The sequence below is a fragment of the Hyperoodon ampullatus genome, assembly GCF_949752795.1.
Source record: "Hyperoodon ampullatus genome assembly, chromosome: 8".
NCBI lineage: Eukaryota > Metazoa > Chordata > Mammalia > Artiodactyla > Ziphiidae > Hyperoodon > Hyperoodon ampullatus.
Window position 1 is genome coordinate 66169349 of NC_136921.1, and position 17923 is coordinate 66187271.

The 17923-nt window shown below is 43.2% G+C and overlaps 1 protein-coding gene across 1 annotated transcript in view; it reads left to right on the forward strand.

Moving 5' to 3' along the window:
* Positions 1 to 17923, forward strand: part of KIF5C (kinesin family member 5C) — a gene marked incomplete at its 5' end in the record, with an annotated part of 177576 nt that overhangs the window by 41035 nt on the left and 118618 nt on the right. The window contains one exon of the mRNA XM_079710017.1: positions 14709 to 14799. Coding sequence (XP_079566143.1) covers positions 14709 to 14799 — 91 coding nt within the window. The remainder of the gene's footprint in view (positions 1 to 14708; positions 14800 to 17923) is intronic.

A 17923-nucleotide genomic window follows, 5' to 3' on the forward strand; every position in this document is an offset into this window, starting at 1 on the left:
AGTAGTGCTGCTATGAACATAGGTTTGAATTAAACCATAATGGAAAAGAATATTAAGAAAATATATATGTGTATAACTGAGTCACTTTGCTGTACAGCAGAAATTAGCACAACATTGTAAATTAACTATACTTCAATAAAAAGAAAAAAGAGTACATTACAAGGATGTACTACAGGGCTTTCTAGCTTCTGCCTGGCTCTTCCCCTATCGTCTCATACCACCCTGCTCCTTGCTCTCCAAACACATCAGCCCACTTTCCAGCAAACTGAGTGCCTGCTAACTCAAGCCTGCACTGTCTTGGTTGCCTCTATCCGGAGTACCCTGCGCCTCATCCTTCCCGTGGCTCACAAGCCTCCAAGCCTCCACTCTGATGTCACATGCTCTGAGCCGTCCTCCTGACCCTCTGTATTTCCATCACGTCAGAACACTAGCAGAAAGGATCTCTGTTAGGACTTCATTGCTTATTGCCTGTCTCCTCCCACTCCACTCAAATAAAAGCCCCATAAAGGCAGGGAACTCATATCTCATCACCACTACATTCCCAGTGTCTAGAACAGTGCCTGGCACATGAAGGAGTCTGTTAATATTTGTTGAATAAAGCAGTGAGAAGAGAAACTCTGAATCTGTGACTATATGAAATACGTCCAGCTGTGTGGTAATATTGAGGGGAATCTGAGAGGGGGCTCTCAGTGCTTGTAGGTATAAGAGAGAAAAAATATTTCTGTGCTCCTAAGGGATGGGAATCATCTCTGATGCAGAAACATTGGTGGATTGTGTTGGTGTTTAGGTGAACTGGATCTTTGTGATTGGGAGTCTGGAATGGGGGGAATCATGAGCTTTGAAATCTGACCCTCCTTCTTCTGCTCCTTTCTAGTTGTGTGATTGTTCCTGATTGTCTCTGAACTCTGATTTTCCCACCTGTTAAATGGGACAGTAATACCAGCCTTCCAGCCTTGCTGTGGAGATTAGAGATGGTCTATGTCTGGCACACACACCTGCTCAATAAATGGCAACTTTTATTTTGGAGTGAAAACTTTCAAAATACTGTTAATTCAAGACATGGCACCTGAAATACAATTTAATTAAGCAACTATTTAAGCACTTTTAATAATTATTATAAATAATAATCCAAAGATGGGTAAGATAGAAAACGTGTCCTTAAATAATTAAAAGTCTATAGAAGGGTAATATAGGTTATAACACTAATAACAAATATGTGTACAATACTTTGCAATTTGTAAAGTGATTTTGTATGCTTTTTATTAGTTGGTTCTTACTGATACCGTGTGAAGCAAATATAATACAGGCTTTGTGACCCTGTGCAAGTCAGGGACCTCTCTGAACCTGACCTTGTCACTTGTAAAATGAAAGGAGTGATAGTTATATTAGAGAGTAATTGTGAGAAATCTATGTGATGGCCCAGGCGAAGCATAGGGTTTGGCTGGTGAGAGTCACTCAAATAAGTTCTCTCTCTCTCACCCTAATCTCAGACCCTGGATCCTGCTTTCTTATAACATGGTGCTTCTGGGTGACTATAATATGAAGTAGCTTGTGATCTGAGATCAGAGTCCTCCTGGAAGCATATGAAAGTGCCATGGAAGTTCAAAGGAGAGAGAAAGAGAGAGAGAGAGGGAGGGAAAAGGAGAGATATGAAGTGTGAGAGAGAGCAAGCATCTATTTGAGAGGCTCAAGAAAAGGCTTTATCTTGGGAGAGATAACATTTGAATCTTAGAGAACAGGTAGTGCTTTGACAAATAACAAGGTAAAGGTATCAGGTTGTTATTCCAGTTAAAGGGAACAGTTGCAGCAGTGAGGTGGAAGCAGGGAAGTTGCTGTGAGCACGTCACTGGAGTGTTGGGTAGGGAAGGACCCACCTCTGAGTTGGTCCTGCATTGTGGAAAGCATCAACCTTATGTATAGTAGGTCATCCTAGCAAGTAATTGAGTGCCATCTTTTAGGAGCTGGGCCAAAGGTAGATGGATTTGGCAAAGGATGTAGAATGCACTGTAGGGAGGCGAGAGAAGTAGACCACCTAGAAGGCTCTTGCACAAGTGTAGGCAAAAAGTAATAAGGATAGCTGAGATGCAAAGCAAGAGATAGGCCAAAGAAATGAACCACTGCTCTGTGGCAATGGTCTGGTGCCAGTGGTGAGGGAGAGCTGTGGGCAAGATGACTCTGAGCTTTTCAGTTTAGATAATTGGGGACAGTGGTAGAAAAGGGGGTGGGGAGAAGATGAGGAGGAAGAAGGCAATGAATTCTCTCGTCAGCATCCATTGTATAGGGTATTTGGGGACATCTAGTTGGAGGTTTTAATCAAACAGTTGGTAACATGGGTGAGAGGCTCAGAGTTAGGAGGGGACTTTTGTGAGCCTTTTGCACACAACTTATGGTTGAAACTATGGAAGTGATTGAGCTCTCCCATGGGAGAGAGTACAGAAGAGGAGGGTGCAAAGGAGAAGAGAAGAGGTCCAGTGAGAGAGCCGGGGACATTCTTTTTTTTTTTTTTTTTTGCGGTACGCAGGCCTCTCACTGTTGCGGCCTCTCCCGTTGTGGAGCACAGGCTCCGGACGCGCAGGCTCAGCGGCCATGGCTCACGGGCCTAGCCTCTCTGCGGCATGTGGGATCTTCCCGGACCGGAGCACGAACCTGTGTCCCCTGTATCGGCAGGCGGACTCTCAACCACTGCGCCACCAGGGAAGCCTCTAGAAAGCTATTTCTAACAGCCTTCTGGAACCATACTGGTTTCTCTTGTTGTCTGATCCATTAATGGTTCACATGGTGGAACTTCAAGTCAGGAGGAGCGGCGTGGGCAGGCAGAAGGAAGTGTTGGGAGACTTTGCTCTTTAAATCCCAACTTGTTTGTGGTCACCCAGACCTTCCAGTGCCTTAAGTGCTGACAAATATGGTGCCCTATCCTCCAAGTAAAATTTAAATTTTTTAAAAGATGCAAGCCTTCTGTGTCCACTGCACTTAAAACGGCTTTCTTTTAGGCTTGCTGAATACAAAATTGTGGCTGAATTCAGTAACACTGAATCTTTAAGACAACAAAACTTTTTTTTTTTTTTTTGGTGTGTCCCAAGTACCTCATTTGCTAACTGGGTAAGTCTGCTTCCATGGGTCAAACTTCTGTTCTCCTAGATGAGGATATAGTTTCATTAGACTGGGATGCATGAGCCTTATGCATCCTGAGTTCCAGCCCATCCATTCTAGACTTCGATGGATGTGGAAGGTCTAATGAGCTTGCATGGAGCAGCTCGCCTTTATAGTGCTAATGCTCTCTGATCCAATGGGGCTGGCGCCCTAGATGCCCACTGTAACATAGCTACCACAAACTTAACAACTGGTGTTGGTTTTGGTTAATGTAAGCATTCTATTTTGTGGGACATTTTTTTCTGTAATGTATGGGAGTCGTTTTTTCAGTAATATGTAAAAGCAAGCCTTATACTGCATTAAAAGCAAGGTTGAAACCTTAAAAGCAAGGTTACACTGCGTTCTAAACTCAAATGTGTGGAATTCTTAGAAAATCTGTAGCTGGAGACTAACTATGTTCTTGGAGGATCAATGACAAGATGCAATATGGTGTTATGGGTAGAAGGCTTGGCTGGGAACCAGGAATTCTGGATCCCAGTCTCAGCTCAAATTGTTGCTTTGCATATGGTCATGGGAAGTTATTCTTCAGAAAGGGAAGCTAATATTCCTGCCCAGCCACCAAAATCATGTGGAAGAAATGGAGATGAGAGACCTGAATATACCATAAAAGCAAAATTGCTCTCCAATGCATGGGGAAATTACAATTATGTAAGCTGTTTCTGAAGAGTGAAAAATGAGTAGAATATTAGTTCTATTTGTACTAAATATTTGCAGTGCACGTTTATCAGAAGTCCCTGTGCGCCCCATACCTAGTCAAGCGCAGGTCTGGGGAAAAGTTTTTATATTTCATTTTTTAACTAAAGGGACAAGAACATGTATGTGTTAACCATGTGGCTTCCATGTTGTTGGAGCTGCCACCGGGAGCCTTGGCATCACTGGGAGAGGTTTGCAGAGTGGCAGTTGGACTGGATTGCCCAGTGCCTCACGAGGAAGCTGCCACCAGGGCAGCGTGCCCCAGAAAGAAGACTCAGAGTCATTTTTGCTCTCTTTCATTTGGCAAAATAAACCCTCCCTTCAATGAAATAGCTTTTCACCTTCTCTCCAGTGAGAAAGGTTTGATTTTTTTTCTTCCGAATTGACTTGGCAGAAAACCAGATCTCCTGAAACAACTACAGCAGCCACTTTTATTCATTTCTCCAAGTATATAGAACATTGAGCTCACTCTAGTTTAAAGATTACCTCCTCTCATGCCCTATGTGGTCAAGACAGAAGCCACTCTTATAGGGAAAAATTCCAGAACCCCTGTGGTCCTTATTACTATTAAAACATGTTAGAGCTGGAAACAGCCAATCTTTCACTTGTCAGAGAGGAAGAGACCCAGAAAATATAGGTAAATTGTTTAAGGTCACAAAGTATGTGTGGGACGAGGTCCTAGAGTAGAATCAATTCCTCTGACTCTCTCCTAATCTCTACATCTTGATAGATTAGGGTACAAAACAGCTGAAGGGCAAAGACTGGGGGGAGTTCATTGTATTTTGATAAGAACTGAAAATCACATACAAATAAGAACCTTATTTTTCAAACACAGATCCCATTAATTTCTCTAATAAAAGTAACGCTTCTGTCTTCATTTTGTCCATTAGCCGGGCATTAATTCGGAATTTCTTCATTGCCACTTGGGCAGTTTGCCTTCCCAGAGTGTTTTTCATAGCTGTCTGCGATTTTGACAGTGCTTGTGTGTCCATGCAGCAGGACTTTTGGCAGAAAGGAAGGAATTTGAGGCTGGTTCCCTACAGGAAGAAGGCTTACAAGATTCATGCTTGTGTGTTGCCTTTGTTCATTCTCAAGACGTGCAGAGGTTGGCATTGCCTTGGCAACTCCAGTGGAAGCCAATTGCGTCCACTGGCTTCATGGACGTCAGTTTTATTGCAGGCTCTCCTGGGAACAGCCTTGGCTTTGGCCAGAACTGGCACCAAGCTCCTTCCCTGGGGCACAGAGCCAGTGTGGGGCGGGAGATGGGAATGTCTGGGCCCAGCTCTGGCTTAGCATTTCTATCCCTGGTCACAGAGTCATCCCAGCATAGATGGGGACAGGCAGTGGAGTGGCGACGAGAAGATGGAGCTGGAGGGTTCAGCTGATGGGAACAATCAGGCTGATTGGCCTCAGGGTCTCCTTGTGAGGCTACATTTGCAGATTGGTGGACCCAGGAGAGGATGTAACAGTGATGGGAAAGAGCTGGTCACTGCTGGGCATGGGATGCTTTGGCACAGTGAGGTTTCTTTCTGCTTTGGGAATTTGCAGGCCAGTTCCAGATACATGGGAAGGTAGGTGATGGAGTAAAGAGGAGTAAAGGGATGCAGAAAAAGATAGGGCAACTCCATGACTGCTAAAATCTTGGAGGTGGGGGACGAGTATGGTCAGTAACAACTGATGTTTCTGATACTCTGGGGAGAGACAATGAGTATGGATTCCATCCCTCCCTCCAGCACCCCAGCACCATTTCATGGTGTCCTGGCACCCTGCATGCTCGTCTGCAGGCATTAGTCATCATCATCAGCAGCAGAATTTTATTGAGCACCTACCCTGTACCACTATGTACAAGACGCTCTGCTAGGTCAGGACCTTCAGGAGCCTGGTGCCCTCGTTTTTGTAGGCGAGAAATTGGTAATCCTCTGGGCAGATGTGGTCCCATGGACCCAAGGCTTGGCAAGTGACCAGCACCTTTTGATGAAGAAAAAGTCACCTCTTTTTCTAGGACAGTGTCCCATACCCACACCCTGTTAAATTTTAATAGGGATTTCAATTTCCACTCACCCACCCTCCCTCCCTGGTCTGGACATCAACAAAATGTGATGGCTCCATATTTGACAGTGATTCAACAAACCCCGAATCTCTTAGGACCTACTTACTGATTGAAAGAGCAAAAATGTCTGGGATTTTGCCTTACTTTGAACCTTCCCAGAAGCAGACACTGAGAAGGGATTCAAATTCAAGTTTCTTTGGGAAGTGGTTCCTGGACACACTGATGAAGAATGGAGAAGTGAGACAGGGAAGAGAAGAAAACCAACAGAGAGCGTGTCATCACGCGGGTTACCACCACGTGCAATGGGAGTTCTATCCCAGTGGGGAACCCTGGGAGGCAGTTTGGAATACCTGCCTCAGAGTCACTCTCCCCTCCCCTTCCACCCCTGGGTGAGGGAGCTGAAGTGTTTACCTCAACTCCTGTCAGTCATTGGTTGAACACCACTGGGCTGGTGCTGGGGAGGTCCTTCTGGCCTGCTGCGGGTGACAGAGAGGGCTCCAGCGCCAGAAAAGCCCTCAGGCAGAGATGCAGATGCCAGTGTGCGTGGAAATGGTGAAGATTGAGGGGATATGGTCAGGACCCTGGAAGCATCTGCTTTAGGTTTGCCGTTGGTATAATCACAGATGTTTCCAGGAGGGTCCACATCTGTAATAGCAAAGCTGGCGAGTCTACAGGTGCCTGTACCAGACACAGCTCCTTTGCTTTCCTGAACAAGCTTTAGGACTGAACATGGAACTTCTATTTATTTTTAAAGAGTGTAGGAGCTGGCCTTAGAACAGAGTAATTTTTTCGAGGAACCCTGGAAATTAAGTGGCCCCCCTGCTCTGTGGAGCAGAGCCCACGAGTCGCAGACCTGGGGGCCTAGATGCCTGAGGTGTGATTTGGCACTTGGGTGTGGTACGGGCACCGGCATGCCAAGTCTCGGAGCTGGTACATTATGAATGATTATCACTTATTAGCATCCCTTCCTTTAAAGGGTCACTGCTGAGTAAGTTTGCAATACAAATGCCCGGTGAAAATTGGCTCAAATTTTTCGTAACAGAATAACACTGACCATGTCTTGAGCATCTTCTATAACACCAGGCACTGCCCTAGATCCTTTACTTGCATGAGTACATCTAATCCTCACAGGAGGCCTGAAATGTGGATAATATTGTCTCTGTTTTACAGACAAGGAAACTGAGCGTCAGAGAAATGGGAATTATACCCAAGTGTATTTGGGTTCATTTCCACCATATTTTGGTAGGCAGCCTTAAGTATTGGCTACTGGAGTGAGGAGTACAGAAACACTATTATAAATCCCTTTATAAGTCCCCTCTTCCTGGTCCACTGTTCTCTTTCTTAAAGCATGTGGATGTGTATAACTTATAGTTTTAATAAGATGATTCATTCTGGGCCATTTTATAAATGTTAACATAACAGCACAACAATGTGTTACAATGCCTGGGAACACCTCTGTGTCCATAATATATATTAATATAAATTTTATGACGTAAGTGTCAATTTAAAAACTTCTCCCGATATCACCAAGAAATACCACTGCCTGCCCACTAGGATGGCTATAATAAAGAAAACAGATAATTACAAGTGTTGACAAGGATGTGGAGAAATTAGAACCCTGATATGCTGCTGGTGGGAATGTAAAATGGTATAGCCACTTTGGAAAACAATTTGTCAGTTCTTCAAAAAGTTAAACATAGAGTTACTATATCACCCAGAAATTCCACTCCTAGTTACATAACCAGGAGAAATGAAAATATATGTCTACATAAAAACTTCTACGTGAATGTTCATAGCAGGACTCATAATAGCCAAAAACTGGAAAAAACCCAAATGTCCATCAATTGGTGAATGGATACATGAAATGTGGTAAACGCATACAGTGGAATTTTATTCAGTCATGAAAGTGAATGAAGTGGTTCATTCTACAACATGGATGAACCTCGAAAACATTATAAGTAGAAGAAACCTGTCACAAAAAGCTACATATCATATGATTCCAGGACAGGCAAATCTGTAAAGACAGGAAGTAGATTAGTGGTTGCCCAGGGCAGGGGGAATTAAGAGGCTGGGGAGTGACTGTTAATGTGTACAGAGTTTCTCTTTAGGGGGATAAAAATGCTCTGGAATTAGACAGAGGTGATGGTTGCACAACCTTGTGGATGTTCTGACAACCACTGACTTGTACTTTCTTATTAAAGGGGTGAATTTCATGGTATGTGAGTTGTATTTCAATAAACAACACAAAACAAAACTTTCTGGAAGAATATTTGTGTCAATAAAAAAATGAATATCAACATTAACCCAAAGGCTTCCTGCTTTTTAGTTAATGTTTTAGAAACATTCTTTCAGATTGTTTGCCAAGCCCTGGACAGTTTATGAGTTTATCTTATTTGATTTATTCTTGTGCAAACTAATATAACGTTTTACTGATGTCTTAACCTTGGACATATTTGGAGTCCTTCAGTTCAAGACAAATCCATACACCTTTCTGGAAGGAAGCACATCTGCCTTTCTCTCTCAGAGAAAAGAGATTTGGATGTTGAACACTTAGCTCCCAAAGTGAAAAAAAACTGCCATGTAAATGTAGGCCAAGAGCCTTGGTCTGTCTTGTTCTGGAGGACAGCGCCAGGTCTAATGCTTCAGGGAGGCCGATTTTAAATCAATACAAGAACACAACTTTCTAACAATTGGAGCTAGTTGAGTTTCGAGCAGGTTCCCTGCTGCCTTGCAGGGCTATGGAGATGAGAGCTGTGTATTGAGAGGGCATTGGATGGGCTGACTCTCAAGTTCCTGTTAACTCTGAGAGGCCATGATTCTAATTCTCCTGCTGTACTGCTCCAGCTCTCATAGCAAGAACTCTTTGTTGAACTAATCAATTGTATATTTGGAAATAATTTAGAATTGATGGAGAAGAAAGCAGGGGAAAAAAGGACCAGAGGCTCATGCTTGTTTCCTTGATGTTCAGAGAGAGCAATTGATTCTAAAGCCAGAACTCTCAGGGCATGAGACAGGGAGCCAGGAGGTCTGCATTCTAGGCACAGACCTGCTAGCCACCTAATTGGCTGGGTGACTTTCTGCAGGTCATCTACCCTCTCCCAATCTCGTTTGTTTGTTTGTTTTTAAAACACAATGCTGGGTTTGGACCAAGGACATTTTGGCTCTGAAAAATTTTAGAATTTTTCTTAATAACTCCTTCTTCATAACACGTCTTACATCTGCCTTTTCCTTGCCTCTGGTTGGCTTTCGCCTGTTTTTAATTCCTTCTGTTGCCAGGAAGCCTTGCCATGTGCTGCCCACCGTGTTTCTCTCCAGTCTTGTCCTTCTTTCCTGATCTTAAGCCCTTCTTTCCTCATTGGGTTCCTGTCAATCCCCACTTCATGGTTACCACTGTCTCGACTTCTGTAGGCTATGGTAGGGCTCTCTGTCTTTTGTTGCCTCATTAATCGCTTGGCTTCAATCTTTCATGTTAGTCCTAACATCTGCTGTTCCATGTGTCTCCTACTTTTCCAATAAATCACTAGCTACCTAGGAAAACAGCATGATGTAAAGGAAGAACACTTGAAATTAGAGACTTAATTTCCCCAAAGTAATAGAGCTGATGATGTGACTGGGCCTTAGTTTTCCAGTTTGTGAAATGGAGATAATAATACCTACCTCATGGAGTTACTGTGAGAATTAAAAGAGATAAAATATAAAAGGATTTGGATCACAGTGGTTGGTGGTGGTGTTGGTGGACAGTAGGGAGAAGGTGGTCAGCACAGGAAGAACTTGTCATATTCTGTACTTTCAGGAGTGAAGTCACAGAAACAGCTGGGATGGAGAGGTTAGTGATATTCTCAGTAATCACTTCCTTTACTCAGTGTCTGAAGATAATCCCACAGAGTGAGTTTAAATCTTGTTGTGGAAATTTAAGTCTTTTTTTCCTGTTTCTTTCTTTCTTAATAAAGATAGAAGAAAAATCATTTAAATCATTGGCCCCCTTTGGTCACAACACTTGGTTGGTCTCAGAGATTGTTATTAGATTACCTCTTGATTATCTCTCCTTGGGCATAATTAATTTCAATTTCCTTAACCACTCTCCTGGTGCCCATTTTCTAAAACTTTAAGTGGGTCTTTTGCTTTCTTCTGTCTCCCAGAGTAATATTCCTTCCAGGATGGGGAACAGTTGTTGGGTAACAGGTCAAATGTATTAACAGACAGGCCATATGGTTCACAGACACTTTGCTCTCAATAACTTGATAGGAATTCTGGTGGTTTGACTTTTTCTTTTTTAATTTTAACTATAAAAATGTAAGAACCACCTGCTGTTATTTTTTTGTATGTGATCCTGGTAAGTTATTTAGCTACACCACTCTCATGCAATTAGCACTGCTCTGCGAGAGACTTTCATGGCAAAGCTGGGTTACCTTATTTTCAGTTGTAATGTATGTGGAGTGTGTGTCCCATCCAGATTCCTTTCATAAATTGCAGCAGGTTTGCATAACATGCAATTAGGTCTTGGCATTTATATGGCTTCTGTCTTAGCTGGTTAGATGCTTTAATAGTAGTGGTCCATTTGACTGGTTGAGAATGGGTCACATAGTAATTTCTGTGGAGCAAACCAAATAGGGTAATGTAATAGAAAGTGATGTCAGGGTGGGGTGGGGCTGCTTTAGTTTAGGGTCACGGAAGCCCTCAAAGGAGGAGAAGTTGGAGTTGACATCTGGCAGGGGATGAAGAGACAGCCAAATGAAGATCTGTGGTGAGCCAAGTGAAGATCTGCAATGAGAGATTTCCAAGAAGGTGGAAGCGTTAAGAGCAAAGGCTCTGAGCCGAGGAATAAGTACGGTACTGAAGGAAGTCCAGTGGGCTACACTGTAGTAAGATGGAGGAGAATGCAGGGAGCTGAGGGTGGAGAGGGTCTAGTCTAAGTATAATAGGAGCCACTTGAGAATTTTAAGAGGGATGATATCATTTGATTTATAGTTCTAGAAAGCTCACTCTGACTGCTAAGTGAAGATTGGATTGTTAGGAGCAAGAATGGAGGCAGGGAGACCAGTCAGGAGACTGTAGCTGTTGTCTTGATGAGAAACGATGGTGGCTTGGACTGGGGTTATGTGGTGTAGATGGTGAGAAGTGATAGAATTTGGGATATATTTTGGATTTGGAATCTATGGGACATGATGAATGATCTTGGCCTGAGTACTAGGTGATTGGTGGTACAATTCTTACTCAGACATAGAGGGCTTGATGGTTCTTTTTTGTCCAGTCAGGTTTGAGACGGCTAATGGACATCCAAGTGGAAATGTCTAGCAGGCGATTGAGTATTTGAATCTGGAGCTTGGGTGAGATTTGAAGGCTGACATGTTCATTTGAATTACAGAGAGGAGGCTGAGGTCTGAGGACACACTGTCACTCAGAAGTCTGGAAAAGACATCAGCAAAGGTCACGGACAGAGTGGCCAGAGAGGTCTCAGAGGACCATGTGCTGAATAGGTGCCTGGAAAGGAAAGTGTCTCCAGAAGGAGTAACTGGTGACCTCATCATTCAGTTTCAAATGTTAGCACCCAGCACCCATATTAAAATGTAAATCCAAAAATTTATTCTGCAGCTGCAAATGTAATGACAACTAGAGCAAGCTGGGCCCATTGCCTGCCCACAGAAACCCTCAGCCACAGTGGGATCAGAAACAGGGAGACTCTTGTCTCCTGGGGGGTCTTTGCTGCAGCCTCGACCAGGATTTGTGAGATTCGCATTTCTTTACCAAAACAGCAGAGAGTGATGAGTTCATTGTTGTTATTTTTGCTTAAATGGCAGTTGTATGTACAGCTGGCACACTATGCCACAAGTCAGTTCTTGAAAATAAAAGCCTATGACCGCCTCAGTGCATGAAAAGACACATAAAAATGCTTACATTTTTAACTAATTTATGTTCTAATCCTGACAAGATAAGTCTCATAACAAATCATTTTCTAAATTTTTCTTTTCTCGAAGGCAGTTTCTGTTTGGGAATTAACTTCAGCTTATGGAAAATTGTTGTATTATGCGTTTGTCACTTGGTAAATGTGATATTATTGAAATGAAGAGTAGAGATTTCTTGCTTTCTACGTCTCTTAAAGTGAAAACAGGGCTTCCCTGGTGGCGCAGTGGTTGAGAGTCCGCCTGCCGATGAAGGGGACATGGGTTCGTGTCCCGGTCCGGGAAGATCCCACATGCTGCAGAACGGCTGGGCCTGTGAGCCATGGCTGCTGGGCCTGCGCGTCCGGAGCCTGTGCTCCACAATGGGAGAGGCCACAGCAGTGAGAGGCCCGCATACTGCAAAAAAAAAAAAAAAAAGTGAAAGCATAGCACACTCCAACAAACATTTTAAATTAAAGGGCGAAATTGGGGAGTCCTATTTTTTGTACCATATACTATAATTTAATAGGTCCTTTCCCCTGCTGTGTCAAGTGCATTTTCTCTAAAACCTAAAGCAGGATCATGCTGTACACAAGACGGTTTATTTTGGTGATTCTCATCAAGTTTGGAGAAATAATGGATTTGTTTTAAATTAAGCAAAGCTGCATTTTCTTTCCAGAAGGTTCAGCGGATGACAAATAGTTAGGCAAACTCTGTAAATGTTTATTCTAACCTTTTACACTACTGACATTTAGTTGAATTTTACAAATAGATAAAGCTGCTAAGAATATGGTGGGCTGATCATTGGCAATAGACTGCGGTGAGGAGTATAATCGTGGTTATTCAGCCAAATACTAGATTCACTGATTGAATGAGACTTGCTGGGAACAAAACATCAGGAAATAATCCCTTTCCAGAATTTTAACAGAATGAATGGTTCTGCTGCTTTGTATAAAAACAAAATTTGATCGTACCTGAAAATTCTCCATTTTTTTCTAAAACCAAGCTGGAAGTAGCTCGTTTACCTGGTTGGCACAATCTTGTTTTTTTAAAGACTAAAGCTTGAGAGCACAGCCCTAACGCGTAGCCTCACCTACGTGTGGCTTTACCATAGACAAAGAGGAGTGAAACGTTAAGCCGGTCTGACAGCTGTGTGCTTCCTTTTGTGTGAAGGTTATAGGATGTAACAAGCCTTGTCCTTGGATCCCCCATGAGCGGTTATCTTTTTGAGGTGTCAGACTGTCCTTGGGTGGTTCCCCGTGTCCAGAGCCACGTGTAGGAGGTTCAGGGTGGGAGGGAAGGAGGCTCTGGGCTCTCTCCTCTCCTCCCTTCTCTTCTCCTGCCCTCCTCTCTGCACTTGGGGAAAATGAAGGTGAAGGGGCCGGGGGAGGACCACCCCTTGCCTGGGCGGTAATCGGTGGGGAAGAGGTGCTGTGATGGGGGGTTCTCCCGGGGAAGAGGCTGTGTCTGTCTTCCCTACCCGCTTCCCCAGTATGCAGCACCCGGCACGGAAACGCCCAGTAACTGCTTGTTGAATGCTGAGTGGTGGAGTGTCAGGGCTCTGCACCTCAGGAGTCAGTAGCACCTCAGCAGAACCTCTTCCCTTCCCTCTGGCAGTTTCCTCCTCCAATCGCACACAGCCCAGTGTCGGGCCAAATCCCCAGAGCCCACACCTGGGGAGAGCACTTGATTTATATATTTATGAATATATTTATGTAGAGGCCCCCCTTTATCTCCAAAGCCTCCACCCAGTTAAGACACCACTTATGCATGTGAAGAAAACACTAGAGTAATCTAGGACACAGAGCAATAATATCTGGCTATTAAGAGCAGCTTCTTAAATCAGATCATGGCATCTTCCCATTGAATAAAATCCAAGTGCGTTACCTTGGCTAATTTCCTTTCCCATCTCCTCTTGTACACCCTCTAGTTCCTTGAGCACCCCAGGCCCCTTCCTGTCTGCTCTGCCCTTTGCCTGGAATGTTCTTCCACGGTTCTTCACATGCCTCAACCCTTCTGATCTTTTAAAGATCCACTTAACTGGTACTGCTTCACGGAGGTCTTCTTTGGCCTTCTCTCATCCCCTCTGTCCCTTTACAGTATACCTAGGCACGTTGCATTTTCCTGCATGTTTGCTTTCTTGCTCATTATAGCTGTCACACTTGATTGAATGCTCTCCAGGTAAGACTGTCTTCTGATTTGGTTAGCATCTAGTCTATGCCTGGCTCAGAAGAAACTTTCATTGACTAAATATTTGTTTAAATGTGTGAATGATGTGTCAACCTACATTTCCTCAGAAAAGGTGCTTCAAGTAGAAAAAAAAATGTTTTTCTTCTTTCTCCTTTCCGATTCTCAACATAGAGTACACACACACAAACAGTATATTCTCAACATACAGTACACACACACAAACATGTGGTTCATGTTAGAAAATTTCCCTAGTCTTGGGCTTCCCTGGTGGCGCAGTGGTTAAGAATTCGCCTGCCAATGCAGGGAACATGGGTTTGAGCCCTGGTCCGGGAAGATCCCACATGCTGCAGAGCAACTAAGCCCGTGTGCCACAACTACTGAGCCTGTGCTCTAGAGCCCGTCAGCCACAACTACTGAGCCCGAGTGCCACAACTACTGAAGCCCGCGTGCCTAGAGCCCGTTTTCTGCAACAAGAGAAGCCACCACAATGAGAAGCCTGCGCACTGCAACGAAGAGTAGTCCCCGCTCACCGCGCTTAGCCTGCGCACAGCAACGAAGACCCAATGCAGCCAAAAATAAAAATAAATAAATAAATTTATTTTAAAAAAAAAGAAAGAAAATTTCCCTAGTCTTGGTAAGGAACTGCCTTAAAGAGTGGGCTTGGTGACTTGGTGCCTACCGTCTGACTAGTGCTATTAGTGCCTTTTCTTCCTAAGTGTCTAATGTGCTTTGCCGTTTCCTTCTAGCAAGGAAAGCCATATGTGTTCGACAGAGTGCTGCCTCCCACCACGACCCAAGAACAGGTTTACAACGCGTGTGCAAAGCAAATTGTCAAAGGTAAGTGCTAACTCTTCACTTCCTCGGGGCGCTTCAGAGTAATGGAAGACAGTAAGTGGTATTCGCAGCCTAGGAATCAATACCCCTTGACCATAAGCAGAGGCCTGCTAATTGGAAACACTGAATTATAGCGAGTTCTGGCCCTGATTTGCTGTGATGTCAGGCAAGTTATTTAACGCCTCAATACCTCCTTTCCAAGGAGATTTCTTTATTTCTTTTGCCACCTTTTGGACAGAGTTATTCTGTCACCCAGAAGCTTAAAAGCAAGGTAAGCTATAGTCACGCTATTTCTGTAATGGTTCTAAAATATTGCTGAAGGTATAGTACCTCCTCAGGAGAAAAATATCTATTCTGAGACTCCAGCTGTGTATTTTTGGTTGATTTATTTTGTGCATCTGTCTCTTCAGAAAGAAGCTTTTTTTTTCTTTTTTAATTTTAAATTTTTTTATTGGGGTATAATTGATTTACAATGTTGTGTTAGTTTCAGGTGTACAGCAAAGTGACTCTGTTATACATATACCTACATCTACTCATTTTTAGCTTCTTTTCCCATATAGGCCATTACAGAGTACTGAGTAGAGTTCTCTGTGCTATACAGTTATCTATTTATATATAGTAGTAGGTATGTGTCAGTAGAAATGATCACTGAAAGTATAGCCTTCAGGAAGAAGCTTTAAATGTGGGAAATTCTTGGGCGTCAAGGAATTTTCTACAGCATCCTGAGATCACATTACGTTGCTGGTTGGTGAGTTGTTCTTGCTGGTCAGCATTCCTCAATTATACCTTCATCTAACCCACTTTCAAGCGTGCCACCCAGATCCTGACATTTGTTCTTCCACATAGGCAGCCTGAAGCCTGAATTTGTGTCTTAGGGATCCATCCTATTCTCTGGGACTGGCCTTGGTCCTGAAGGATCTGTGTCAAAATAACAGCAGGGAGACAAAGCAATTTACACGTTGCTCTACCTTGCCCTTTTAAATCAGGGACAGGATGGAGCTTGCCTTTGGGGAGCTCGCCATCTGGACAGAGCTGAGGGGCATCTCCTGCTACTTCGCTTTTCATCATTAAATCCTTGCCTTCAAATTTGAATACTTTTATAGGCAGTGCTAGATTCAAAGAGTGAAAAGTAAAAAAAAAAAAAAAAACCCGAACACCTTGTCATATTAGATCCACTTATTTTTAGAAGCTGAGCTGACTCACCTAACTACTTGAAATGCGTGAAAATCAGCCCTGGGTACATCTGTTAGATTCATTCTGACCCTGGACACCTGCGTGGGAGATGCCCATCAGTATGTAATGTTCCTTGCTGAGGTGTATGGTTATTCACATTCTTGTTGCAGACATCAATTAAATTAGACGGTCTTCACAGTAAGATTATTATAGAAAATTGAAGAGAAAAAAAAAAGCCTGAATATGAGCTTTTTTTGAATTAATAGTTTAGGCCTGTATCTGGTGGCAATTTTTGTCTTCTCTCTACTTCTACTCTTTTGCTTCTCTTTCTATCTAAACATATTTGCTCTTTCTTTCTGGAATATATAGTTCTAGTTTGCTTCTAGTCAGCCCTCCTTCCCCTCTATTATCAGACTCTTTCATATTTTTATTAAAGTAGGATTAATCACATATTAGCCAGAATTTCCTTCTTTTTCTCTCCTCCTTCATTATCAGATCTAAATAGCATTTACCACGTGCTATGCTAAGCGTTAGGGCCATTTAGACACATACCTGCCCTAAGTTGACATTGTAATTAGAGATGGATACGCTCTGTTTTTCAAAAATCCTGTGATGAACAAACAATAATAATAATCTTTGAGTCTTTATTTACTAGATAAGTTTGGGTCCTTTCAGTGCTTGGAATTCTCTATAATATATGAAATGTCAGAAATGGGCAATCCCTGGGGGGTTCCTGTGGACACCCTAACTATGGATAACTTGAGGCCCAAATATATAGTGAGCCACAAAGAAAACTATTTAGAATAAAATCGGGACTTCCCTGGTGGCGCAGTGATTGGGAATCTGCCTGCCAATGCAGGGGACACAGGTTCGATCCCTGGTCCGGGAGGATCGGATCCCACATGCCACGGAGCAACTGGGCCCATGTGTCACAACTGCTGAACCTGTGCTCTGGAGTCTGTGTGCCACAACTGCTGAGCCCGCGTGCCACAGCTACTGAAGCCCACATGCCTGGAGCCCATGCTCTGCAACGAGAGGCCACCGCAGTGAGAGGCCTGCGCGTCGCAGTGAGGAGTGGCTCCCTCACTCTGCAGCTAGAGAGAGCCCATGCGCAGCAATGAAGGCCCAATGCAGCCAATAATTAATTAGTTAATTAATTAAAATAATAATAATAGAATAAAATCAGGCTCTGACATGATATAGTAAACAGACATTTCTCGGGCACCATACATAAAACACGAACATACTAATTTTGTAGCAATAAAGAGTATCTTATCCTCCCTTGAAAGAAAATTATTAGGGGCATAATGAAGACCAAATTCAACTTTTTTTAATATCCACTGAGGCTAGTGTGAGGGGAAGTGGCTGTGTATTTCTGCATCAGCAAGATAAAATGTAGGTATATAAGAAAGAACTGCTTGGAATAGATTGCCAGGTACAGCTGAGGCATCTGTGGCCATGACAAGCCCTATTTACATCAAGAATGGAAGGTGGTGCAGTGGGGGTCTTTTTTTTCTAGAGGCCAAGCATTGAATCAAATGACTTCTAAAGGAAGTTTAAATCACAGTCTCTGTGATTCATGGTAATGTAGTGGACTGGTGAGCTTTCCTTTCAAGTCTATCTAAACCCTTAATGTTTTTGAGATCAGGAAGCCTCCTTTTAACTGGACAGCTTTATTCTCTCTCAGTCTTTTTATTCCCTTCAACTTCACTGAGTTAAAAAAAAATATTTCGAACATTTGATTGTAGAATCCTGGCATCTCCCACGCTCCCCTTTTTATCTGGTGTGTATTTCTCAAAACATCATCTGAAAGAGTCTGTAGAATCTCTTGCAATTCTTCTAGAAGAGGTTATAGGGTTTGTGAGTACCAACGTGGTAAATAGAAAGGTTCCTGTGGATGCCCTAGGAATTAAAAACCATGGTTACTGGACACTATTACTGAAATAAGAATAAC